At 40.9% G+C, this 11,019-nt stretch overlaps 1 protein-coding gene across 3 annotated transcripts; it reads left to right on the top strand.

The window, feature by feature from the left end:
- Positions 1–5,655: 5,655 nt before the first annotated feature.
- LOC124117637 (platelet endothelial aggregation receptor 1-like) lies at positions 5,656–10,150 on the top strand. 3 transcript variants are annotated; one of them, XM_048395819.1, is made up of 5 exons: positions 5,656–5,829; positions 6,397–6,456; positions 7,662–7,994; positions 8,432–8,540; positions 9,400–10,150. In XM_048395819.1, exons 2-5 carry the CDS (start codon positions 6,405–6,407, stop codon positions 9,641–9,643), a joined length of 738 nt encoding a protein of 245 aa, XP_048251776.1. In that variant the 5' UTR covers positions 5,656–5,829; positions 6,397–6,404; the 3' UTR covers positions 9,644–10,150. The 3 variants fall into 3 exon arrangements, 2 of the variants coding, with proteins under 2 accessions (XP_048251776.1, XP_048251777.1); XR_007220966.1 differs by having other exon boundaries at positions 5,656–6,456; positions 7,662–8,069; XM_048395820.1 differs by having other exon boundaries at positions 5,656–6,456; positions 7,662–7,892.
- The last annotated feature ends 869 nt before the right edge of the window (positions 10,151–11,019 follow it).

The following is an 11,019-nucleotide window of genomic DNA, read 5'->3' as shown; positions in this document are numbered from 1 at the left end:
CATAATTGTTTTTGTTTTTTTCAAATGTTAATGGCTCACACAGTTTCGGAGCAACACCCGAAATGTCAGTCAATACCTGGTGTGACCACCATTAGCATTGATCACTGCCACACATCTCCTATACATTGAGTGGATCAGACGATTTGTGAAGGCACTAGGGATCCTCCTGCACACATCCAGAACAGCTGTGCGTAGTTCATCGGCAGATGTAGGGACTGGGCTCACATTGTGCAGACGCCTTTGGACCTCATCCCACAAGTGTTCGATGGGGTTCAGATCAGGGCTGAGGGCTGAGGGCTGGCCACGGTAGAACACGGATGTTGTGTTGTTGCAGAAAGGCCATGGTAGCTCTGGCGACATGGGGACGAGCGTTGTCCTGCTGGAAAATGTGTTGTTGAATGGAACAACGTGGGGTCTGATAACTTGGTCGATATACGGCTGAGCAATGACGCCGTGTCCCCGACCTTGACCAACATTCAGAAAGCACATGGGTCCAAGTCTCGCATTAAGTCCAATCCCTGCCCATATCATGATGCTAGGTCGACCCATGGATCCCTTTCCACAACGTCTCTGTCGGCGAAACGATGACCTCAACGCCGCCAAATTCTGACTCTTCTGTCTGTATGGGAGACACAAAAGCGACTTTCATCAGAGAAGGTGACACGCCTCCACTCACGATGGCGCCAATTGTGATGACCCTGTGCTCACTAAAGTCGTGCGTGTCGATGCTGTGGTTGGAGAACAGGACGACGTGCTGGACGGCGACATCTGAGGTTGTTGAAACGGAGAAGTCGGATCACAGTGTTCCGGCTAATGTGTCGATTAGGAGTTCCTATGGTCTGTCGAGCACTGTCACTTGCAGTTAGGAACGGATGTCGCTGGTGGTGACGGGTAATCTGCCTATCTTGTCAAGGTGTGATGACCCTAGGACGACCACTCCGAGGAAGGTCATCTGTGGTCTGTGTTGCATAGTATCGATGCAGGAGACGGTAAATTGTGGTTATGTTAACGTTGGAATGACGGGCAACATCTTGGACAGACTCTCCAGCTTCCAAACGTCCGATAGCATGGTTTCTCTGAATTTGAGTTAGTCGTTGCAATGTTGACCAACGAGTGGTAGGTCCAAGAATCGGCCACAGTTTTATACCCACTACAGTTCGTGACAGTTCGTGCATTTTCGATTTCGCGAGAAATTGGTTCATGATACCCACATATTCATTGAAATGGTGCGTTTTGGCGATTCGTTTTTTATGTTGCGTTTTTACTCGGGGCTTCCAAAATGCATCCACAACTATTGATAACACCATTCGGCTTCACTATATGCTACAACTCGTATCAATGTATGGTTCCGTGTTTGTTACCTATTTGCTTAAAACCACTTGCGTTTCTTTTGCGTGTGAGTATACATATATATATAAAACACAGTAAAGTTCTAAGCTTCAGGCACAATATAGTCAAAGTTAAATAAGTGGAGTAAGATCGAACACAGTTTTAATTGGCCAATTAAAACTGTGTTCAGTCTTACTCCACTTTTTATTTTTTTACTGTGTATATATGTTTATAAATATATGTGTGTGAGTGCGTGCGTGTGTGTGTGCATTTGTTTGTTTATCCTTTGCATGTTGTCACACCACAAGTGATGGAGGTCTCAGACGTTTACCACTTCGGTGAAACCCACGAGCACGAGTATGGTGTTGACAAACCTGGAAACATAATCGGGGATTCGAACCCACAATCATAGGTTTCTGACTTGCCCAAAGGACGCGACTTGCGGCGCCTGAGACGACTGGGACACCCGTGCCCCCTTATGACATGGAGGAAATACAGATCATCTATACATCTATAATGCATCTTATATTTTTCACATAGGTTTCAATGTTTCACTTTAATGACCTTACTGTTGTCATTGTTTCTTTCCTTGTTTTGAACACACGTTGTATATGTCTTAGATGAGTTTAAAGACAAACTGATAAAAATGGCATAGTTTACAAGGACATTGTGACACATGTGTTTCTATCCTATATCTCCCAAATGATCAACTCTAAATGTATTTAAAATAGTATAATGTTAAACATTTCGATTATGCTATGGATCGCTGCGCTGCCTGTTTATTTACACACGATAGTTAAAACATTTTAAAAACAAGTCTTCAACGGCAAATAATAAATAAAACGCTGAACTCATCCCCGTGTAATATTGATTTGATTAAACTCCTGAATAAACATAGTAACTGACTCGCTTTCGTTCGTCAGACATCAGAACTATGCAATATTTGTTTAAAAAAATATTGTATTTTCCGGTCGGTCGTTTAGTATGTTGTATGTCTTAGTTAATGAACTTCTTCACCCGTTTGAAACAACATCGATTCAAGTTTAATCACCTTTTTGTGAAAGGTGGTGAAGGGAGGGTTTCATAATGAACGATTAGGAATCTAACCTGAGCATTCGGCATGACGATCCAACGATTTTTTGTTTAAGTTACCCTATCATCCCACAACGATCTCTGTGATCCCTGGAAATGTTAGCAGGAAGGGCAGATGAGGCAGAACAAAAACGTCTTGATATCAGCACAGTATACGCTCAAGCAGGCCAAGTAGTTATGTGATATTCCTTCTTTCGTCTGATGAAGGAAAAGGAGCATGCCTCGACTCCTTGGTTTGCTTCCCGCGAAATAGATGACTACATCTGTAAAACATGATACTCATCGAACTGGGGGCACGGGTGGCCCAGTCGTCTAAAGGGCCGCGATTCACTGTGCAGAAGTTCGTCCCTTGGGCACGCCAGAAACCTATGATTGTGGGTTCGAATCCCGGTTCGTCTCGATTATGTTTCTAGGTTTGTCAGCACCGTACCCGTGCTCGTGGGTTTCACCGAAGTGGTAAACGTCTGAGACCTGCATCACTTCGGGCTTTCCTCCCATATTAAGCTGACACGCCGCGATACAACTGGAATACTGTTAAAAGCGGCGTTAAACCCAACTCACTCACTCACTCATCAAACTTGTAAGTCAATTTAGCGAGACAGTGAGGGGGCCTCAAGGACATTAATTAACGAGTTCCTTAACTAATCAGAAGCTAGTATTTTTATGTCAGTTAGGTTAAATCTAGTTAAATCAACTTTTCTCCAAAACAAAACATCAAATCTGATACGTAAAATTTACGAAATACGTGCACACGTTTTTTAAATCATTGTAACTCCATGCTAATACCAACTGCAATCTGATGTTTCCCTACTCATCTTACTGATCGGATATGCTTTAAGTAGTTGTATGTTATTGTAGTAAACTTGCGTTAATTTGTATGGTTGACAAAACTTAACGATTATAATTACCATATGTCCATGGACGGTTTCAAAGCAACAGCAGTGCCGTACGCTCAGGAGTGCGGGCAATCTGACAATCTAGTGTTCCTAGATACGCCATTCACATGTAACTTTATACAACAACATCGACATGTATTGTAACGGGTGTACCCATCCGTCCAATAACCTTAAACGTAAATATGCTCCTGAAATACCGGCCCTATCGGGAGTATATCTTCCGGATTTTCTTCGGGCTTTTAATGTTTGTCAGGCGAAGGAGATAAGTCGAGTTTGTTTTATGTCATACGCCATGGGCTCCGAGAATAAACACTAACGATCACTCAATTCGGGTTGAGGCCTTTTTTGGACGTGTGCAATCCCCCGCGCTGACCCTCGACAAAAAGAGCGTCACAGTATGAATATACACCGACGCTCTGTTCCTATATGTTTAACAACACCTACTTGTGTCTGGAGGAAACACCATCCATGTTTACCTGGATACGACATCCCAAAGGAAATGAATCTAGAAACCGTATTATATATCTACAGACAGCAACAAGCATGTGTACCTCGGTACAACAGCATTAATATTGTGCTATGAATTGTACCACATTCGTGTGTACCTAGATACGACATCTCGGTGTACCTTTATACAATAACTTCCATATGAATCTAGATACAAGAACATGTATGTGCACATAGGCACAGCGACATGAATATTTATGTGAATATAGACACAATGACATCCATGTATACCAAGATTCAACGACATTCATCGCGATTTACAATACATCCATATGAATCTAGATACAACAGGCATGCGTACCTCGGTACAACAGCATTGATATGAGTCTGTGCGCAGCAATGTACATATATATATCCATATGTACCTAGATACAACAGCATTATTTTGTACCTCCGTACAACAACATTCATGTGTACCTGAAACGACAACATTAATGTGTACCTAGATACGACATCCCGATGAGCCTGGAAACAGCAATCATGTGTACAATATCCTTATGGATCCACATGCAATTGCAGCAATGTATAACTAGGTACAACATGAATATCGAGAGTAAAATGGAGGACTTTGAAAGAAAGATGGACAGTTTGACGGAGGGATGAAGCCAATTATAGGCATTTTTTTCCGCCACTTATCCTAACACAAAATTGTGAACCTTTTCGCAAAATCTTCCTTGTAGCAGCAACGAACAAGTGTTGTGTGACATAACGTGAGCGCATTCCGGTACAGTGCCGAGGTCCTCAACATCCTGAGTATGGTCACACTCTGTTTCAAAAGTAATGATTGAAGCAGATTCCACCAACTTATAACTGCATCGACCTGCTAGCGTGAGAGGTCCATACGTTTACAGGCCGACACTACAAACCCCGAAGCTGGATCAAACAGTGTTTTATGACTCAACACATGTGAACGCCTGAAGTGACGCAGGTCTTACACGAATACCACGAGCACGGGAATGGTGCTAACAAACCTAGACACATCATTCGGGGGAATCTGCTTTTCAAACCTAAGTTAACAGCTTTCTGGCATACCTCAGGCACGCAACTCTGCTTTAGACGCCTTGATAACCCGTGACCCTTCTTGTGACCCTGAGCACAGACAAAATGTCAAATGTAAATGTATATTGATATCCTCTGACATGTTTGCATAGTTTTAGAAGTCAAATATGTGTTTTATTTATCAATTTGCCAAAAATATATAAATATTAGGTAAAAAACGTCACCTGCATATTCCGAATATATATTTTACTTTGTTCATTTTGCAAATATGACTGTTTCTCCTTTTCGTTCATACCCGTGAAGATCCGGGGTAGAATAGGTCTTCAGCAACCCATGCCATGCCATAAAAGGCCACTATGCTTGTAGAAAGAGGCGACTAACGGGATCAGGTGGTCAGGCTCGCTGACTTGGTTGAAGCATGTCATCAGTCCCAATTCTGTCGATCGATGCTCATGATGTCAATCACTGGATTGTCAGCTCAGATTCGATTATTTACAGACCACCGTCATATAGCTGGAAAATTGCTGAGTGCGGCGTAAAACAGAAAACCAAACCAAAACCTTTATAATCATAACTGGTATTGTCTCGATATTTTCACAGAAACATTTGCATTAAAATATAACGAACACCCTTCTGAAAAAGCTGTTTTGTGCAAGGTTATTTCGAAGCAGCTCATTAACTTGAGACTGGACCACTTTATTTTGTAATTATAATGTGAATCATCAATGCATGTTAATATCATATGTGTCAGTATTCATTTTCGTCTTCCTTGTAACACAAGGGGATGAGAGGGGATGGATGTAGGGGGGTGGGGTCTAGGGGGAGGGCGCGTGTGGGGGAAGGCAATACTATCAACAGGAAGCGGAATGTGATACAAAAGAAGACTGCTGGTCGTGTGACAACACATGGATCACAGCCCCCTGTGGCACGTGTATGATACAGATGGTTCACGGTTCACACATAGTTTGTCTGCAAAACATCGGAATACATCAAGTCCTAACATAGCGTATGTATCTGCTGCTGGTATTAATATTCATCATATAAATATGTTGAAGTTATTTTTGTTATAAAATGTGCTGGATTCCATAATGAACTGTGTGCAATCCCTCTTTTTAGCATTATACGCATTGTGGGGAGTATAGCATGCACGCCTTTCTGACGGCCAAAGTCCACAACTCTTGGATTTCTGAATTCCTATTGGATCCCTCCAGTCGTTGCATCAGACAATTGTTGTTTCATTGTGTATAATAATGAGTAATGTTTGTCACTTAAATCCATAGAGGAAGCAAAAGTACTGCAAGTCCCCATGGTTTTAGGATGGTGATGTACCTTCAGTTGTTGGCGATCTACAACCCATTCTTATCATCTATTGTGATATATTGTGATACATTTGTATGCTTATAGGCTAGTTTTAAATAACAATGAGTGATATGCTAGATATTTAACTGTCCCTTGTTGATAGGCTTTTATAGTTTAAATGCATGTGTTATTTATAACATTGATAGTTATGATATGGCTGAAATACTGCCTCACATTATCACTTAATATTGTTTCACTTTCATATCTGTTTCAGTCAGCACAATGGTTTCCTTGGTGATGATATGGATGGCATGCTCGGTAGTTACTACTGGAGGTAAATCAAAGAGCTCTCAATAAGGATAAGTTTTATTCCACACTGACAGGACGCAGGCTCATAAAACATGATTTTCGGGAGTAGTTGCAAATATGTCTAACAGATCATATTCTAATGTCGCCGCATGACAAATGCATATTGACAGTGTTTCTTGTAAGAGTACAATTATCAGTGTTTGACATGGTTTATGGTTTATGTTGAGTGGGATGTACATACAAAGGCGGTTATATATATACTAATCAAAAGAAGTTAAGGATCACCCGATACTTTCATATTGGTAATGTTAATCTGTCATGGCATGAGAGATTAACTATTGTAATATGAAAGAATCAGGTGATCCTTAACTTCTTTTGAGTAGTATATGTAGTTCATACTCGCAGTTGGGACAAACTCGTCTCCTCTCACATTAAATTTACATTGCTCTCATATTCTAAATTATCTAGCTATATTTATATGCCTTCCTACTTCAATTTTTAGTCTATGAGTGCTATGTCAAAATTGTGCTGTGCTTTTAAATGTAAATACGCTAAAATATGAGGATGGTCGGTAAACACAAACGTGAACCAGGCAATAACATAATGAATATTGATTTATCCTATAACGGAGAAATGCCTTCATCAACGAGTGAGTGAGTGAGTTTGGTTTACGCCGCTTTTAGCAATATTCCAGCAATATCAAGGCGGGGGACACCAGAAATGGGCTTCACACATTGTACCCATGTGAGGTGAAAGGGGGGTTGGCATTGTATTGTAAATGTTTCTGCTCTAGTGAATATACTGGACGTATGATTAATATACATGCGGAATACTTTATCCCATCTGCATCCAGGTCTTATGTAAATCCTAAATGCAATCATCATATTTCTCATTTATTTTTTTAGGTCAAATCAACTGTATTGTGTCTCAAAGTCAAATCAGTCAGTACAAAGTTGTTTGGGTAGTATAAGTGTTCGCTACCTTTCAGCGTCCCATCATTTTGTATTTTCGCTGTTCAGGTATAATCAGTTTTATTCCATACACATGTAGGTGCTTAACGTTCGGTTGATCTTTCATAGGAAGAACCCCCAGAATAAACATTTAGGTGCTCGGGAATACATAATCATGTAACTTATTGCACGTACTTAGGTATCTCCTAGTTTTGCTAAAGAGGAAACTTATTTTCCAATTCGTGAAACCATCACATCATGACTGTGATATAACTTTCAGCCACTCCATGCAAGAAAACCCATCACTGTTCAGACTGTAACAAAGGGTCCGGGGATTGCCTCACTGAGTGTGACACGGGGTATTACGGACGTAAATGCAACTCTACCTGCAGCAAGAACTGTAGGAATAACACATGTGTGATCTCAAGCCATGGTAGTGATAACTGCACTGACGGGTGTGTCCCAGGATACCAAGGCATTGGCTGCAACATACCATGTGACAGTCCAGGAGGTAACTGCACAGCATGTCCAGGTGGTTGTGATGGAGGATATTGTCAGTTGAACTCCTCCTGTGTGTCTGGATGTGTAGACTCCTACTACGGGACTGACTGTGGTGAAAAATCGGATATTATATTATACGTCTGGCTGTAATATCATGACTTTCCTAAGGGATGCTTTAGGCGTTTAGGTATATATCCAAACATGGCCATTTTGTTATCATTAACATAGCTTGACGCGATGATATGTATTTAACATCATGAGAGAAGATGGCCCTTTGATGAAACATATTGATAGGACATCACCAGTGAAAAACATATTGACAACAATGATCAATGTCATCAGTCACGAACCTGTATTCATATTACTTTATACCTCATACATATTATAATTATAGTGACATGTTTTGCACATGCGTCTTATCCCTGCAGTAAAAGTAATAATATACAAGTTCAGAATATGACATGATCAGTTATCCGTGGCTGGCTGTTCTTCGCGCACTTGATGTAAGGAAATGAATCAAACTTTCACATCAACATTGGTCTTTGTCAGGTGGTAAAGTGGGACTACATGTAGGGCTTTCCACAGCAGCTTTCGGTTTCATGGCAGTCATCTTCCTGGTTGTGTGCTGCAAGTACCGCCACCGTTTGAGAAAGGACAGGTGAGTGTGTTAGTGTGTGAGTGAGTGAGTGTGTGTGTGAGTGAGTGAGTGAGTGCATGAGTTTGTGAGTGAGTGAGTGAGTGAGTAGGTGGGCGGGTGCGTGCGTGCTTGCGTGACCGGACGGTCAATATGTGTACTACCATTCTGTGTACATGCTTATACTTCAGTGTAACTACATCTGATGTCTGCTCTACTGTATGAACACTGCCTCCTACATGTACACACACACACACACACACACACACACACACACACACACACATATATATATATATATATATATATATATATATATATATATATTTGTCAACTGTACCCTGTACTCTGTAGTTGAACCTACACCGAAACGCCACTCCTAATTGTTATAAAGAAGTTGTTCATCCATATATGTTATCTTTACTTAGTATTCCAACTTCTAAATGGCTTGCAAAGACGAGCTGAGCACAGTCAGCAATGTTCCGCCATTGAGAGTCACAGTTGGACCATGTGCCATGTTCGTCGTATTAACTGACATGGAATCTCCGTGGTTACTGTGACATGGGGTGCCTGACACGCATGTTTGATGAATGCTAAAAAGTCATTGGCTGTAATTTCCTAATTAAAAATATGAGCCTATATATTACAACAACAGAAACCCAGCAACAATATATTTTTGTGGCAGAAAATTCCCGAAAAAAATCAAGTCGTTTTACAGCTAATAACCCCTACAATTAAATCAGTCATGTATCAAATATATTTGACCATTATTATTATTATTATTTAAACATGTAAAACTTTGCCAATATGGACGCATGGCTGATATGAGTAAAGGTGGGCCTTTTGTTAATGACATCAAAGTACATTGTTTTTACTTCTACAGTGTTACCAAGACAAAGGATGGTGTGTGCGACTCTGTTGTCGAGAAGGGCGATGCCTCTGTTGTTGAGCTGGAATGGTATTCTGAGATACCACTGAAAGACATGGCCATACATTGTGGGACATCTAATGGAAGAGGAAGTGCAGCTGGTGGTCGAGCGGATGATGTTTATGACGTTGCAGATGAAGGCAAACGGGAATTTGCTGATGTCGTTGGCAATATTTACTCAAAATTGTCACATGCTTAGTCTCTATTTTGCTCTGCAAAGGTCTTTTGTTAACTAATGACACTGTCTATTCAGTATGACCATTCTTTCATTGATCTTTCCCCTACGTGATAAAGTGGACAGAGTATCTGCCCAGATTGTGGAATGTTGGTGGTTCGATACAAGCATTCGTCATGACGAGGACAAGGGCGGGGAGTCAGTATATTGTCTCTGAGGCTGCAAGGTCCATGGTAAACTGCGGCATGACATCTTAATGAGTTCGCGCTATAAAACTGGAATAGCTCGGGACATATGCATGCACATCGCTATATAAGTGCAACTATCTTGAAAGTAAAACCATTTTTTACCTCATCTTTGTTTGAAAGGATATTGCCTATTGTAGAATATAGTATGATTTGTGTAATTATTATTTACATAACTATAAATATGGAACCATATCCAACCTTTTGTTTGTCCGTGTGTTTAGATATGGAATGATGTTATTTACATGAACAGTGAAGTTGTGTTCATTAAAGTTACCTTCCACTATGTCGTTCTGTATTCAGAATTGGTCACAACGATGCCTTGCATGCCAACAAGATGGAGATGAGATGTTCACGCTCTGTGATTAATTGTTGATTGTCATTTTGAATCAAAGGCCATGGCCGTTGCTCGTGATTTCAATAAACGGTGTGACGGTTCAGTGAGTGAGTGAGTTAGTTAGTTGGGTTTAACGCCGCTTTTAACAGTATTCCAGTTATAACACGGCGTTCAGCTTAATGTGGGAGGAAAGCCCGAAGTCATGAAGGTCTCACCAGTTCGGTGAAACCCACTAGCACGGGTATGGTGCTGGCAAACATAGACTCATAATCGGGGGAAACTGGGATTCGAACCAACAATCATAGGTTTCTGCGTGCCCTGACGGTTCAGTACCAGAGTCGCTGGAATAGCTGCAACGTTAAACAGTCCCTCAAGTTAGTATTGGGTGTACAATTGGAGCGGCCAGCCAGTATTCTAGAAACTGATGCTTCCCCAAATATCTCGAATGATCAAGTCTGTGATGTTTGCAGACAGCAGCTAGTGGTGCACAACTCTAAACGCTCTCTGACGCCGACAGCACTCGACATTTGACTTCAATTATTTGCTGCCAATGAAATACTCATGGTTTAACTAGATGCATTGGCCACAGTAATCGAAATAAAGAGATAACTATACAACAGTTAATATGTTACTATTTGTTTGTACATTATTAATAACTGTTATCCTTGAAAAACATTCCTTGGAACAATGTTGGAGACGTAATTCTTCTCGTGTAGGTGATCACAGCCCTAAGAGTAGCTATGGTAGTTAGTATCACATAAGCACTCCTCGCATATCACCTTGTACGTTTCTACCTCATTCGGTCCTTGTAAACATCT

This window comes from Haliotis rufescens, unplaced genomic scaffold (assembly GCF_023055435.1).
Source record: "Haliotis rufescens isolate VD_foot unplaced genomic scaffold, xgHalRufe1.0.p SCAF_149, whole genome shotgun sequence".
In the NCBI taxonomy this organism is placed as follows: domain Eukaryota; kingdom Metazoa; phylum Mollusca; class Gastropoda; order Lepetellida; family Haliotidae; genus Haliotis; species Haliotis rufescens.
This window is presented reverse-complemented; position numbering and strand designations above follow the sequence as displayed.

Bases quoted from the DNA above. Each gene is read 5' to 3' on its own strand.
- LOC124117637 (XM_048395819.1), top strand. From the start codon at position 6,405: ATGGTTTCCTTGGTGATGATATGGATGGCATGCTCGGTAGTTACTACT. The intron at 6,457-7,661 runs GTAAATCAAAGA...TATAACTTTCAG, and splicing joins CTCGGTAGTTACTACTGGAG to CCACTCCATGCAAGAAAACC. The intron at 8,541-9,399 runs GTGAGTGTGTTA...TTACTTCTACAG, and splicing joins CACCGTTTGAGAAAGGACAG to TGTTACCAAGACAAAGGATG.